This window comes from Heterodontus francisci, unplaced genomic scaffold (genome assembly GCF_036365525.1).
Source record: "Heterodontus francisci isolate sHetFra1 unplaced genomic scaffold, sHetFra1.hap1 HAP1_SCAFFOLD_348, whole genome shotgun sequence".
NCBI classification, from domain to species: domain Eukaryota; kingdom Metazoa; phylum Chordata; class Chondrichthyes; order Heterodontiformes; family Heterodontidae; genus Heterodontus; species Heterodontus francisci.
The window spans coordinates 617,945-633,863 of record NW_027140172.1 but is presented as its reverse complement, the minus strand read 5'-3'; the positions used below and the strand labels follow the sequence as shown (position 1 = coordinate 633,863).

Below are 15,919 nucleotides of genomic sequence, written 5' to 3'. Positions count from 1 at the left end.
TTCTCCCTCTGCCTTCATTACTCCATCTGCATTCAGTTCTCTTTCTGTGAATAGTCCACCCTTTTTTCATTTCACCCTCTGTCTTCATTACTCCATCTGCATTCAGTTCTCTTTCTGTGATCAATTCATCCTGTCTTCAGTTCTCTCTCTGTCTTCATTACTACATCTGCTTTCAGTTCTATTTCTGTGATCAGTTCATCCTGCCTTCAGTTCTCCCTCTGGCTTCAGCTCTCTCTCTGTCGTCAGTCTCCCTCTGACTTTATGTCACTCTGTGTCTTCAGGCCAGCATTTCTTCATTTCTCACTCTGTCTTCATTACTCCATCGGCTTTCAGTTCTCTTTCTGTGATCAGTCCACCCTTTCTTCATTTCTCCCTCTGTCTTCATTACTCCATCTGCATTCTGTTCTCTTTCTGTGATCAGTTCACCCTGTCTTCATTTCTACCTCTGTCATCTTTACTCCATCTGCATTCAGTTCTCTTTCTGTGATCAGTTCACCCTGACTTCAGTTCTCTCTCTGATTTCAGTTCTCTCTCTGTCGATATTTCCCCTCTGACTGGAGATCTCTCTGTGACATCAGTCAACACTTTCTTCATTTCTCCCTCTGTCTTCATTACTCCATCTGCATTCAGTTCTCTTTCTGTGATCAGTCCACCCTTTCTTCATTTCTACCTCTGTCATCTTTACTCCATCTGCATTCAGTTCTCTTTCTGTGATCAGTTCACCCTGCCTTCAGATCTCCCACTGACTTCAGCTCTCTCTCTGTCGACAGTCTCCCTCTGACTTTAGATCTCTCTGTGTCTTCAGTCCACCCTTTCTTCATTACGCCCTCAGTCTTGATTTCTCAATCTGCATTCAGTTCCCTTTCTGTGATCAGACCACCCTTTCTTCATTTCTCCCTCTGTCTTCATTACTCCATCTGCATTCAGTTCTCTTTCTTTGATCAGTCCACCCTTTCTTCATTTCTCCCTCTGTCTTCATTACTCCATCTGTCTTCAGCTCTCTTTTTGTGATCCGTTCACCCTGCCCTCAGTTCTCCTGCTGACTTTAGTTCTCTCTGTCGACAGTCTCCCTCTGACTTTATATCTCTCTGTGTCTTCAGTCCACCCTTTCTTCAGTTCTCCCTCTGACATCAGCTCTGTCTCTGTCAATACTTTCCCTCTGACGTAAGATCTCTCCGTGTCTTCAGTCCAACCTTTCTTCATTTCTCCCTCCGTCTTCATTACTACATCGGCATTCAGTTCTCTTTCTGTGATCAGTTCACCCTGCCATCAGTTCTCCCTCTGACTTCAGCTCTCTCTCTGTCGACAGTCGCAATCTCACTTTAGATCTCTCTGTATCTTTAGACCACCCTTTCTGCATTTCTCCCTCTGTCTTCATTACTCCATCTGAATTCAGTTCTCTTTCTGTGATCAGTTCATTCTGTCTTCAGTTCTCTCTCTGTCTTCATTACTACATCTGCATTCAGTTCTCTTTCTGTGATCAGTCCACCCTTTCTTCATTTCACCCTCTGTCTTCATTACTCCATGTACATTCAATTCCCTTTCTGTGATCAGTTCATCCTGTCTTCAGTTCTCTCTCTGTCTTCAATACTACATCTGCATTCAGCTCTCTTTCTGTGATCAGTTCACCCTGCCTTCAGTTCTCCTTCTGACTTCAGCTCTCTCTCTGTCGACTGTCTCCCTCTGACTTTATATCTCACTGTGTCTTCAGTCCACCATTTCTTCATTTCTCCCTCTGTCTTCATTACTCCATCTGCATTCTGATCTCTTCCTGTTATCAGTCCACCCTTTCTTCATTTCTCCCTCTATCTTCATTACTCCATCTGCATGCTGTTCTCTTTCTGTGATCAGTCCACCCTTTCTTCAGTTCTCCCTCTGACTTCAGCTCTGTCTCTGTCAACACTTTCCCTCTGACTTAAGATCTCCCTGTGTCTTCAGTCCAACCGTTCTTCATTTCTCCCTTTGTCTTCGTTACTCCATCTGCATTCAGTTCACTTTCTGTGATCATTCTACCCTGTCTTCTTTTCTCCCTCTGTCTTCATTACTATATCTGCATTCAGTTCTCTTTCTGTGATCAGTTCACCCTGCCAACAATTCTCCCTCTGACACCAGCTCTCTCTTTGTCCAAAGTCGCAATCTCACTTTAGATCTCTCTGTGTCTTCAGTCCACCCTTTCTTCATTTCTCCCTCTGTTTTCATTGCTCCATCTGCATTCAGTTCTCTTTCTGTGATCAGTTCACCTTGTCTTCAGTTCTCTCTCTGACTTCAGTTCTCTCTCTGAAGACATTCTTCCTCTGACTTTATATCTCTCTGTGTCTTCAGTCCACCCTTTCTTCATTTCTCCCTCTGTCTTCATTACTCCATCTGCATTTAGTTCTCTTTCTGTGATCAGTTCACCCTGCCTTCCGTTCTCCCTCTGACTTCAGCTCTCTCTCTGTCTACAGTCTCCCTCTGACTTTATATCTCTCTGTGTCGTCAGCCCACCCTTTCTTCATTTCTCCCTCTGTCTTCATTACTCCATCGGCATTCTGTTCTCTTCCTGTAATCATTCCACCCTTTCTTCATTTCTCCCTCTGTCTTCATTACTCCATCTGCATTCTGTTCTCCTTCTGTGATCAGTTCACCCTGCCTTCATTTCTCCGTCTGACCTCAGCCATCTCTCTGTCGACAGTCTCCCTCTCACTTTAGATCTCTCTGTGTCTTCAGTCCACCCTTTCTTCATTTCGCCCTCTTTCTTGATTTCTCAATCTGCATTCAGTTCTCTTTCTGTGATCATTCCACCCTTTCTTCATTTTCCCTCTGTCTTCATTACTCCATCTGCATTCTGTTCTCTTTCTGTGATCTGTTCACCCTGCCATCGGTTCTCGCTCTGACTTCAGATCTCTCTCTGTCGAAAGTCGCAATCTCACTTTAGATCTCTCTGTGTCTTCAGTCCACCCTTTCTTCATTTCTCCCTCTGTTTTCATTGCTCCATCTGCATTCAGTTCTCTTTCTGTGATCAGTTCACCCTGTCTTCATTTCTCCCTCTGTCATCTTTACTCCATCTGCATTCAGTTCTCTTTCTGTGATCAGTTCACCCTGTCTTCAGTTCTCTCTCTGACTTCAGTTCTCTATCTGAAGACAGTCTTCCTCTGACTTTCTATCTCTCTGTGTATTGAGTGCACCCTTTCTTCATTTCTCCCTCTGTCTTCATTACTCCATCTGCATTCCGTTCTCTTTCTGTCATCAGTTCATCCTGTATTCAGTTCTCTCTCTCTGTCTTCATTACTACATCTGCATTCAGTTCTCTTTCTGTGATCAGTCCACCCTTTCTTCATTTCACCCTCTGTCTTCATTACTCCATCTGCATTCAGTTCTCTTTCTGTGATCAGTTCATCCTGTCTTCAGTTCTCTCTCTGTCTTCATTACTACATCTGCATTCAGTTCTCTTTCTGTGATCAGTTCACCCTGCCTTCAGTTCTCCCTCTGACTTCAGCTCTCTCTCCGTCGACATTCTCCCTCTGACTTTATATCTCTCTGTATCTTCAGTCCACCCTTTCTTCATTTCTCCCTCTGTCTTCATTACTCCATCTGCATTCTGTTCTCTTCCTGTAATCAGTTCACCCTTTCTTCATTTCTCCCTCTGTATTCATTACTCCATCTGCATTCTGATCTCTTTCTGTGATCAGTTCACCCTGCCTTCAGTTCTCCGTCTGACTTCAGCCATCTCTCTGTCGACAGTCTCCCTCTCACTTTAGATCTCTCTGTGTCTTCAGTCCACCCTTTCAGCATTACTCCATCTGTCTTCAGTTCTCTTTTTGTGATCAGTTCGCCCTGCCTTCAGTTCTCCCTCTGACTTCAGTTCTCTCTGTCGACAGTCTCCCTCTGACTTTATATCTCTCTGTGTCTTCACTCCACCATTTCTTCAGTTCTCCCTTTGACTTCAGCTCGCTCTCTGTCAATACTTTCCCTCTGACTTAAGATCTCTCTGTGTCTTAAGTCCACCCTTTCTTCATTTCTCACTGTCTTCATTGCTCCATCTGCATTAAGATCTCTTTCTGTGATCAGTTCTCCCTGTCTTCAGTTCTCTCTCTGACTTCAGTTCTCTCTCTGTCGGCATTCTCCCTCTGACTTGAGATCTCTCTGTGTCTTTAGTCCACACTTTCTTCATTTCTCCCTCTGTCTTCATTACTCCATCTGCATTCAGTTCTCTTTCTTAAATCATTCCACCCTTTCTTCATTTCTCCCTCTGTCTTCATTACTCCATCTGCATTCTGTTCTCTTCCTGCAATCAGTCCACCCTTTCTTCATTTCTCCCTCTGTCTTCATTACTCCATCTGTCTTCAGTTCTCTTTTTGTCATCAGTTCACCCTGTCTTCAGTTCTCCCTCTGACTTCACTTCTCTCTCTGTCTTCAGTTCTCCCTCTGACTTTTGATCTCTCTGCGTCTTCAGTCCACCCTTTCTTCATTTCTCCCTCTGTCTTCATTGCTCCATCTGCGTTCAGTTCTCTATCTGTGATCTGTCCACCCTTTCTTCATTTCTCCCTCTATCTTCATTACTCCATCTGTCTTCAGTTCTCTTTCTGTGATCAGTTCACCGTGTCTTCAGTTCTCCCTCTGACTTCAGTTCTCTCTGTCGACAGTCTCCCTCTGACTTTAGATCTCTCTGTGTCTTCAGTTCACCCTTTCTTCATTTCTCCCTCTGTCTTCATTACTCCATCTGTCTTCAGTTCTCTTTTTGTGATCAGTTCACCCTGTCTTCAGTTGTCCCTCTGACTTCACTTCTCTCTCTGTCTTCTGTTCTCCCTCTGACTTTAGATCTCTTTTTGTCTTCAGTCCACCCTTTCTTCATTTTTCCCTCTGTCTTCATTCCTCCATCTGCATTCAATTCTCTTTCTGTGATCAGTTCACCCTGTCTTCAGTTCTCCCTCTGACTTCAGCTCTCTCTCCGTCGACAATCTCCCTCTGACTTGTGACCTCTCTGTGTCTTCAATCCACCCTTTCTTCATTTCTCCCTCTGTCTTCATTACTCCATCTGTCTTCAGTTCTCTTTCTGTGATCAGTTCATCCTGTCTTCAGTTCTCCCTCTGAATTCATTTCTCTCTCTGTCTTCAGTTCTCTCTCTGTCTCTGTTCTCCCTTTATCCTCAGTGCTTCCTCTTTCTTCATTCAGCATTTAATATGTATGGTATTAAGCTAGCACTAGGGACCATGCAGTTAATTATCACAATTTAGTAAGGATTTAATAAGTATTTATTTATTTTAAATTAATTTATTAATTAGTGCTTGAAATGTCAATTGGAGGGGTGAATTGCTTCACCTGTAAGATGTTGGAAGTCCATGACGCATCCAGCGTTCCAGACGACTGCGTCTGCAGGAAGTGCACCCAGTTGCAGCTCCTCACATACCGCATGGATCCGTTGGAGCGGCCACTGGATACACTTAGGCGCATGCAGGTTGCGGAAAGCGTCACAGACAGGAGTTTTAGAGAAGTGGTTACACCCAAGGTGCAGGCAGATAGATGGGTGACCGCGAGGACGGGCAGGCAGTCAGTGCAGGAATCCCCTGTGGCTATCTCCCTCTCTAACAAGTATACCGTTTTGGATACAGTTGGGGGGATGGCCTATCAGGGGAACACAGCAGCAGCCAGAGCAGTGGCACCACAGCTGGCACTGTTGTTCAGCAAGGAGGGACAAATCGCAGAAGAGCAATAGTTATAGGGGACTCTATAGTCAGTGGCACAAATAGGCGCTTCTGTGGACGTGAAAGAGACTCCAGGATGGCATGCTGCCTCCCTGGTGCCAGGGTCAAGGATGTCTCTGAACGGACAGGGGGTATTCTGAAAGGGGAGGGTGAACAGCCAGAGGTTGTGTTACACATCGGTACCAATGACATCGGCAGGAAGAGTGACGATGTCCTGCAGGGGGAGTTTAGAGAGTTAGGTAGAAAGTTAAGAGACAGGACCTCTAGCGTTGTAGTCTCGGGATTGCTCCCTGTGCCATGTGCCAGTGAGGCTAGAAACAGGAGGGTAATGCAGCTAAACACATGGCTGAACAGCCGGTGTAGAAGGGAGGGTTTCAGATATCTGGACCATTGGGATCTCTTCAGGGACAGATGGGACCTGTACAAGAAGGACGGGTTGCATCTAAACTGGAGGGGCACAAATATCCTGGTTGTGAGGTTTGTTAGCGTCACTTGGAAGGGTTTCAACTAGTGTGGTGGGGGGTGGGAACCAGAGCAGTGGTACAGCAAGTGAACTAAATGAAGGGAAACTAGGAAATAAGCCCAGTAAGACTGAAAGGAAGAGCAGGTGTTGATGTTGTGGAGCACAGCGGGACTGGTGGTCTGAAGTGCATTTGTTTCAATGTGAGAAGTATAACAGGTAAGGTAGATGAACTTAGAGCTTGGATTAGTACTTGGAACCATGATGTTGTTGCTATTACAGAGACTAAGTTTAGGGCAGGACAGGATTGGAAGCTAAATGTTCCAGGATTTGGAAGCTTCAGGCGGGATAGAGGGGGATGTAAAAGGGGTGGGGGTGTTGCATCACTTGCTAAGAACAATATCACAGCTGTACTGCAGGAGGACACCTCGGAGGGGTCGTGCAGGGAGGCAAACAAGCGTGAAGCTCAGGAATAGGAAGGGTGCAGTCACGATGTTGGGGGATTATGACAGGCCTCCCAACAGCCAGCAGGAGGTAGAGGAGCAGATATGTAGACATATTTTGGAAAGATGTAAAGGTAACAGGGTTGTCGTGGTGGGTGATTTTTACTTTCCCTATATTGACTGGGACTCACTTAGTGCTAGGGGCTTGGATGGGGCAGAATTTGTGAGGAGCCGCCAGGAGGGCTTCTTGAAACAATATGTAGATAGTCCAACTTGTGATGGGGCCGTACTGGACCTGGTATTGGGGAATGAGCCCGGCCAGGTGGTTGAAGATTCAGTAGGGGGGCATTTCGGAACAGTGGCCATAAATCCGTCAGTTTTAAGGTACATGTGGATAATGATAAGAGTAGTCCTCGGGTGAAAGTGCTAACTTGGGGTAGGCTAATTATAACAATATAAAATACATGGACAGGATGGGAGTAGAGGGATACGGCCCCCCGAAGTGAAGCAGGTTTTAGTTTAGGCAGGCGAAAAGATGGGTGCAGGCTTGCAGGTCCAAATGGCCGGTTCCTGTGTTGTACTGTTCTTTGTTCTTTGTTCTTTGCATTAGGCAGGAACTGAAGAATTTAGATTGGGGGCGGCTGTTTGAGGGTAAATCAACATCTGACATGTGGGTATCTTTCAAACGTCAGTTGATTAGAATACAGGACCAGCATGTTCCTGTGAGGAAGAAGGATAAGTTTGGCAAGTTTCGGGAATCTTGGATAACGCGGGATATTGTTAGCCTTGTCAAAAAGCAAAAGGAAGTATTCGTAAGTGCTGGAAGGCTAGGAACAGACGAATCCCTTGAGGAATATAAAGACAGTAGAAATGAACTTAAGCAAGGCGTCAGGAGGGCTAAAAGGAGTCATGAAAAGTCATTGGCCAACAGGTTCAAGGAAAACCCCAAGGCTGCTTATACGTATATAAAGAGCAAGAGGGTAACTAGGGAAAGGGTTGGCCCACTCAAGGACAGAGAAGGGAATCTATGTGTGGAGCCAGAGGAAATGGGCGAGGTAATAAATGAGTACTTTGTATCAGTATTTACCAAAGAGAAGGACTTGGTGGACGATGAGCCAAGGGAAGGGAGTGTAGATAGTCTTAAACATCTCCTTATGAAAGAGGAGGAGGTGTTGGGTGTCTTGCAAAGCATTAAGGTAGATAAGTCCCCAGGGCCTGATGGGAACTACCCCAGAATACTGAGGGAGGCAAGGGAAGAAATTGCTGGGGCCTTGACAGAAATCTTTGCATCCTCATTGGCTACAGGTGAAGTCCCAGAGGAGTGGAGAATAGCCAATGTTGTGCCTTTGTTTAAGAAGGGTAGCAAGGATAATCCAGGAAATTATAGGCCGGTGAGCCTTACGTCAGTGGCAGGGAAATTATTAGAGAGGATTCTTCGGGATAGGATTTACTCCCATTTGGAAACAAATGGATTTAGAGCGAGAGGCAGCATGGTTTTGTAAAGGGGAGGTCGTGTCTTACTAATTTGATTGATTTTTTTGAGGAAGTGACAAAGATTATTGATGAAGGAAGGGCAGTGGATGTTATCTATATGGACTTCAGTAAAGCCTTTGACAAGGTCCCTCATGGCAGACTGGGACAAATGGTGAAGGCACATGGGATCAGAGGTGAGCTGGCAAGATGGACACAGAATTGGCTCAGTCATAGAAGACAGAGGGTAGCAGTGGAGGGTGCTTTTCTGAATGGAGGGATGTGACTAGTGGTGTGCCGCAGGGATCAGTGCTGGGACCTTTGCTGTTTGTGGTATATATAAATGATTTGGAGGAAAATGTAGCTGGTCAGATTAGTAAGATTTGTGGACGACACAAATGTTGGTACAGTTGAGGATAGTGTTGAGGATTGTCAGAGGATACAGCAGGATATAGATCGGTTGGAGACTTGGGCAGAGAAATGACAGATGGAGTTTAATCCTGACAAATGTGAAGTAATGCATTTTGGAAGGTCTAATGCAGGTGGGAGGTATACAGTAAATGGCAGAACCCTTAGGAGTATTGACAGGCAGAGGGATCTGGGCGTACAGGTCCACAGGTCACTGAAAGTGGCAACGCAGGTGGATAAGGTAGTCAAGAAGGCATTCGGTTGGCTAATCTCGGATTGTTTTCACTTGAACGACAGATGTGGAGGGGCGACATGATCGAGGTTTGCAAAGTTATGTGTGGATAGTCAGAAGCTTTTTCCCAGGGTGGAAGAGTCAGTTACTAGGGGACATAGGTTTAAGGTGAGAGGGGCAAAGTTTAGAGGGGATGTGCGAGGCAAGTTCTTTACACAGAGTGTGGTTAGTGCCTGGAACTTGCTGCCGGGGGCGATGGTGAAAGCAGGTACGATAGCAACGTTTCAGAGGCATCTTGACAAATACATGAATAGGATGGGAATAAAGGGATACGGTCCCCGGAGGTGCAGAAGATTATAGTTTAGGCAGGCATTAAGATCGGCGCAGGCTTGGAGGGCCGAATGGCCCATTCCTGTGCTGTACTGTTCTTTGTTATTTGTTCAAATTTGCCGCAGCAAATATCCATAAAATGGCCACAAATATCCTTTAAATGCACAAAGCAAACTTTACTTAAAGCTGCCATTGCTAAAATCACTTAAATGATAATCGCTAAAAACAATTATTGAACGTAGCATTTTAAGAGATATTTTCTGTGACCATTTTAATTGATATAAGTTGTTTTCATTGTAAGTGTTATTTGCTGTGTTTAGTTCGCATTTTTAGAGATAATTGTTGTCACTTTTTTGTGATATTTACGGTTACTTGTTTAAATGATATTTGCTTTGAACATTTCCAGAGATATTTTGTGTGACCATTTTGATTGATATATGTTGTGTTCATCGTAAGTGATATTTGCTGTAAACATTTTAAGTGATATTTCCTATGGCTACTCCATGCGATATTTGTTATGCCCAGTTAAGTGTTATTCATTTTGACCATTTTAAGTGATCTATTCTCTGTTCATTTTAAGGGATATTTGTGATCATTTTGTGCAACATTTGCTGTGACCATTGTAAGTGATATTTGACCATTTTAAATAATAGTTGCTGTGACTTTTCTTCAGGGCATTTACCGTCTCCTGTTTAATGAATATTTGTGACCATTAAACGAGATAGTTATTGCAATCATTTCAAACAATATTTGCTCTGCACATTTTAAGTGATATTTGCTGCGACAATTTTGATTGACATTTGTTTGGAAAATTTTAATTGATATTTGTTTTGACCGTTGTATTCAGTGCTTGTGATATTTGCTTTGAATATTTTAAGCGATATTTCCTGTGACCATTTAAAATTACATTTTCTGTGGCGAATCAATGTGATATTTCCTGCGTCCATTTAGTGTTTTTCGTTTTTATCATTTCAGTGATATTCGCAATGGCAGTTTTAAGTGATGTTTGCTTTATCCATTGAAAGGATATTTGTGAGTACTTTACGGGATATTTGCTGTGAAAACTTTGAGTGCTATTTTCTGTGATCATTTCAAGTAATATTTGCTGCAACCTGTTTAAATAATATTTATTGTGACCATTTTAAGTGATATTTGATACGATCAGTTTAAGTGATTTTTCTTTGGTCATTTTATGCTGACGACAGACGACAGATTCCGAATTCACAGCAGCAATTTACGATATCGCTAAGCTAGTGATGGAGCATTGGCTGAGCATAAAATGAGGTGGGCTAGATTTCTGATGCTCGAAATGCTTCAGTTTTTCACATTATTTCATGAATCTAACAATTACAGCAAAGGCATATTTCACCACATTCTTCAACTGCTCCCGAAACTTAGTCTGCGCCACTGCATAAATACAAGTGTTTGTGCAGCAACTCAGGAGCTGAAGCATGACTCCCATTTGTTGTACATAAAAAGGTATATATACAGACTGATCTCCCATACTCCACATTCGGATCCATATAGAATACACCATAAACATTGCCCACAACAGTATGAAATTCCCCGAGATGGCAAACAATAAAATGATAGACTTCCTTCGGCTCTCCATCTCTGGGTCTCTGGGACTGTACCCATTGTTGTGGCTCCGAAGTCTCCAGCGGGCTCTACTGGTCACTAAAATGCATTTGACAGTTAAAGCATTGAGCAGTAGAACGAGGACAAATGGAACACATGGGGTTAGAATGTGGTGAAGTGTCTCAATTATCGCCCACATCCGGGATTGTGCAACCTCTTGTGTTACAAAACAAAACCATGGAAGGATCAGCATCATATATTCATTCCTGAACATAAAGTACCAGAAAATATTCTTTAAACAGCTCAGCACAGTCACTGTTCCCAGAACCACAGGCGCCGTTTTCTCGTTGCAATATTTACTTTTCAGCTTCTGGCAACAAATGACCACAAATCGATCAAAGGTGAAAGTGACGGTGAACCAGACAGAACAGTCTGTGGCTGCATAAAGCAGGACGGCGTGAATATTACATACACGGAGGTTCCACATGAAAAGAAGCTGTTCCCGAAAGACAATTGGAATCTGCCTCAGCATCAGGTCAAGGATGATGACCAGTAGATCTGCCGCTGCCATGGCCACCAGGTATTGAGTGACACATTTGGAGAGACCACACTTTTTCCGAGACAGGACCACAATTGTCACCAAATTAACTGTGAGGAACAGAAATAAACAGGAAATTATACATCACTCTGAGCAAAGCTATTAGTTTGACTGAACAGTGAGAACGATTTGCAACTGTATATCCAGTGATGTACTGAAATGTACAAACTAAACTCAAAGTGTACAAAGCTGTAGTCCTCATCACCCTTCGGTATGATGGCGAGTCATGGGTCCCAGATGGCCATCATGTACGCCTTCTAGAGCGCTTCCATCAGCGCTGGCTCTGCATCATCAAGACACACTGGCAGGACCAGATCACATGCATTGAAGTCCTGGAAATAGCAAACATCACCAGCATTGAGGCCATTCTCCGGCAAAACCACTACGTTGGGTGGGTCACATTGCCCAGACGGTCAACAGTTGCCTGACCAAGATCGTGTTGCACGGATAACTGACCACTGGTAAACGGAACAGAGGAGCCTCATGTAAATGTTTCAAGGATACCCTGAACAAGTGTGTGTGCTACACCGACCATCAGCAGTGGAAAGGGCAGGCCATAGATCGTGATGCCTGGATATGCTGCACTGGGTGTGTTACAAGAGTACATCCATTTTTTGGTGTGAAATATGTTTCAAGGACTTACATTTGAATTATTAACATTGATTCATTATGAATCTTGAAGAGATGCTGAACTTTGTGGGTTTTTAAAAAAATAAGTCACCAGAAGCTTCCTGGATTTGGCTTGTAAATAATTCTTAATGTAAAGCACTAGTCTGTGGATAATCACACAAAAGACATTGCTTTTAATTTGGGGAGATGTTTACGAAGAAGTGATAGGTCCTGATTCATTCAGGTCCAGAGGCTTCACTTAGGAACATAGGAGTAGGAGTAGACTGTTCATCCGATTGAAACTGCCCCGACATTCAATGTAATCATGGCTCATCACCCCCTTTGTTGTTGCATCTCTGTTTAAAAAGGCAGCGAAGGATAGACCAAATAATTACAGGCCAGTCAGTCTAACCTCAGTAGTGCGCAAATTATTGGAATCTATTCTGCGCGACAGGATAAACTGTCACTTCGAAAGGTGCAGGTTAATTAAGGATTGTTTTTTTATATTCATTCAAGGGATGTGGGCGTCACTAGCTATGCCAGCATTTATTGACCATCCCTAATTGCCCTTCAGAAGGTGGTGGTGAGCTGCCTTCTTGAATCGCTGCAGTCCATTTGGGGTAGGTACATCCACAGTTCTGTTAGGAAGGGAGTTCTAGGATTTTGACCAAGCGACAGTGAAGGAACTGTGATATCGTTCCAAGTCAGGATGGTGTGTGACTTGGAGGGTAACTTTCAGGTGGTGGTGTTCCCATGTATTTGTTGCTCTTGTCCTTCTAGTTGGAAGTGGTCGCGGGTTTGGAAGGTGCTGTCTAAGGAGCCTTGGTGCATTGCTGCAGTGCATCTTGTAGATGGTACACAATGCTGCCACTGTGGGTCGGTGGTTAAGGGAGTGAATGTTTGTAGATGGTGTGTCAATCAAGTGGGCTGCTTTGTCCTGGATGGTGTCGAGCTTCTTGAATGTTGTTGAAGTTGCACCCATCCAGGCAAGTGGAGAGCATTCCATCACACTCCTGACTTATACTTTGCAAATGGTAGACAGGCTATGGGGAGTCAGGAGGTGAGTTACTCACCTCAGGATTCCCAGCATCTGACCTGCTCTTGTAGCCAAGGTATTTATATGGCTGGTCCAGTTCAGTTTCTGGTCAATGGTAGCCCATAGGATGTTGATAGTGGGGGATTCAGCGATGGTAATGCCGTTGAATGTCAAGGGGCGATGGTTGGATTTTCTCTTGTTTGAGATGGCCATTGCCTGGCACTTGTGTGGTGTCTATGTAACTTGTCACTTATCAGCCCAAGCCTGGATATTGTCCAGGTCTTGCTGCATTTCTGCACGGACTGCTTCAGTATCTGAGGAGTCACGAATGGTGCTGAACATTGTGCAATCATCAGCGAACATCCCCACTTCTGACCTGATGATTGAAGGAAGGTCATTGATGAAGCAGCCAAAGATAGTTGGGCCTAGGACACTACCCTGAGGAACTCCTGCAGTGATGACCTGGAGCTTGACCTCCAACAACCACAGCCATCTTACTTTGCGCTCGGTATCACTCCAGCCAGCGGAGGGTTTTCCCCCTGATTCCCATTGACCTCTGTTTTGCGAGGGCTCCTTGATGGCGTACTCGGTCAAATGCTGCCTTGATGTCAAGGGCAGTCAATCTCACCGGACCTCTTGAGTTCAGCTCTTTTCTCCATGTTTGAACCAAGGCTGTGATGAGATCAGGAGTTGAGTGGCCCTGGCGGAATCCAAACTGAGCGTCACTGAGCAGGTTATTGCTAAGCAAATGTCGCCTGACGGCTCTGTTGATGACATCTTCCAACACTTTACTGATGATTGAGAGTAGGCTGATGGGGCGGTAATTGGCCGGGTTGGACTTGTCCTCCTTTTGGTGTACAGGACAGACCTGGGCAATTTTCCACATTGCAGGGTAGATGCCAGTGTTGGAGCTGCACTGGAACAGCTTGGCTAGGGGTCCGGCAAGTTCTGGAGCACAGGTCTTCAGTACTATTGCCGGAATATTGTCAAGGCCCACAGCTCTTGCAGTGTCCAGTGCCTTCAGTCGTTTCTTGATATCACGTGGAGTGAATCGAATTGGCTGAAGTCTGGCATCTGTGATGCTGGGGACTTCAGGCGGAGGCTGAGATGGATCATCCACTCGGCACATCTGGCTGAAGATTGTTGAAAATGCTTCAGCCTTATCTTTCGCACTGATGCGCTGGGCTCCCACATCATTGAGGATGGGGATATTTGTGAAGCCACCTCCTCCAGTTAGTTGTTTAATTGTCCACCACAATTCTCGACTGTATGTGGCAGGACTGCAGAGCTTAGATCTGATCCGTTGCTTATGGGATCGCTTAGCTCTTTCTATCGCATGCTGTTAAGCAGTTTGGCATGCAAGTAGTCCTGGGTTGCAGCTTCACCAGGTTGACACCTCATTTTGAGGTATGCCTGGTGCTGCTCCTGGCATGCCCTCTTGCACTCTTCATTGAACCAGGATTGGTCTGCTGGCTTGATGGAAATGCTAGAGTGGGGGATATGCCGGGCCATGAGGTTACAGATTGTGGATGAGTACAATTCTGCTGCTGCTGATGGCCCACAGCGCCTCATGGATGCTCAGTTTTGCATTGCTATATAGGTTCGAAATCTATCCCATTTAGCACGGTGATAGTGCCACACAACACGATGGACGGTATCCTCAATGTGAAGGCGGGACTTCGTCTCCACAAGGACTTGCGGTGGTCACTCAAAGAACAAAGAACAGTACAGCACAGGAACAGGCCATTCGGCCATTCAAGCTTGCGCTGATCTTGATGCCTGCCAAAATTAAACCTTCTGCACTTCCGGGGAACGTATCCCTTTATTCCCATCCTAGTCATGTATTTGTCAAGATGCCTCTTAAACGTCGCTATCCTACGTGCTTCCACCACCTCCCCCGGCAGCAGGTTCCAGGCACTCACCACCCTCTGAGTAAAGAACTTGCCTCGCACATCACCTCTAAACTTTGCCCCTCTCACCTTAAACCTATGTCCCCGAGTAACTGACACTTCCACCCTGGGACAAAGCTTCTGACTATCCACTCTGTCCATGCCGCTCATAGCTTTGTAAACTTCTGTCATGTCGCCGCTCCACCTCTGTCGTTCCAGTGAAAACAATCCGAGTTTATTCAACCTCTCCTCATAGCTAATGCCCTCCAGACCAGGCAACATCCTGGTAAAACTCTTCTGTACCCTCTCCAAAGCCTCCATGTCCTTCTGGTAGTGTGGCGACCAGAATTGCACGCAATATTCCAAGAGTGGCCTCAATAAGTTCTGTACAGCTGCAGCATGACTTGTCAATATTTATACTCTATGCCCCGACCGATGAAGGCAAGCATGGCGTATGCCTTCTTGACTACCTTATCCACCTGCATTGCCACTTTCAGTGACCTGTGGAACTGTGCGCCCAGATCCCTCAGCCTGTCCATACTCCTAAGGGTGCTGCCATTTATTGTATACTTCACACCTGCATTAGACCTTCCAAAATGCATTACCTCACATTTGCCAAGATTAAACTCCATCTGCCATTTCTCTGCCCAAGTCTCCAATCGATCTATATCCTGCTGCATCCTTTGACTATCCTCATCACTATCCACAACTGCACCAAGCTTTGTGTCATCCACAAACTTACTAATCAGACTAGCAACATTTTCCTCCAAATCATTTATATATACTACAAAGAGCAAAACTTTCAGCACAGTTCCCTGTGGAACGCAAGTAGTCACATCCCTCCATTCAGAAAAGCACCCTTCCACTGCTGCACTCTGTCTTCTCTGACTGAGTCAGTTCTGTATTGATCTTGCCAGCTCACCTCTGATCCCATGTGACTTCACCTTTTGTACCAGTCTGCCATGCTGGACCTTGTCGTCAAAGGCTTTACTAAAGTCCATATAAATAACATCCACTGCCCTTCCTTCATCAATCATCTTCGTCACTTCCTCAAAAAACTCAATCAAATTCGTGAGACACTACCTCCCCTTCACAAAACCATGCTGCCTCTTGCTAGTAAGTTTGTGTGTTTCCTAATGAGAGTAAATCCTGTCCCGAAGAAAGCTCTCCAGTAATTTCCCTGCC

The 15,919-nt window shown here is 44.9% G+C and overlaps 1 protein-coding gene across 1 annotated transcript; it reads right to left on the bottom strand.

Moving 5' to 3' along the window:
* Nucleotides 1-10,351: 10,351 nt before the first annotated feature.
* LOC137358998 (probable G-protein coupled receptor 139) lies at nt 10,352-15,273 on the bottom strand. Its single transcript, XM_068025143.1, has 2 exons — nt 15,168-15,273; nt 10,352-11,250 (listed from the first exon to the last, which is right to left on the bottom strand). Exons 1-2 carry the CDS (start codon nt 15,271-15,273, stop codon nt 10,352-10,354), a joined length of 1,005 nt encoding a protein of 334 aa, XP_067881244.1.
* Nucleotides 15,274-15,919: the final 646 nt, after the last annotated feature.

Bases quoted from the DNA above. Each gene is read 5' to 3' on its own strand.
- LOC137358998 (XM_068025143.1), bottom strand. From the start codon at position 15,273: ATGGACAGGCTGAGGGATCTGGGCGCACAGTTCCACAGGTCACTGAAA. The intron at 11,251-15,167 runs GTCGGGGCATAG...TGTTCCTCACAG, and splicing joins CGCCATGCTTGCCTTCATCG to TTAATTTGGTGACAATTGTG.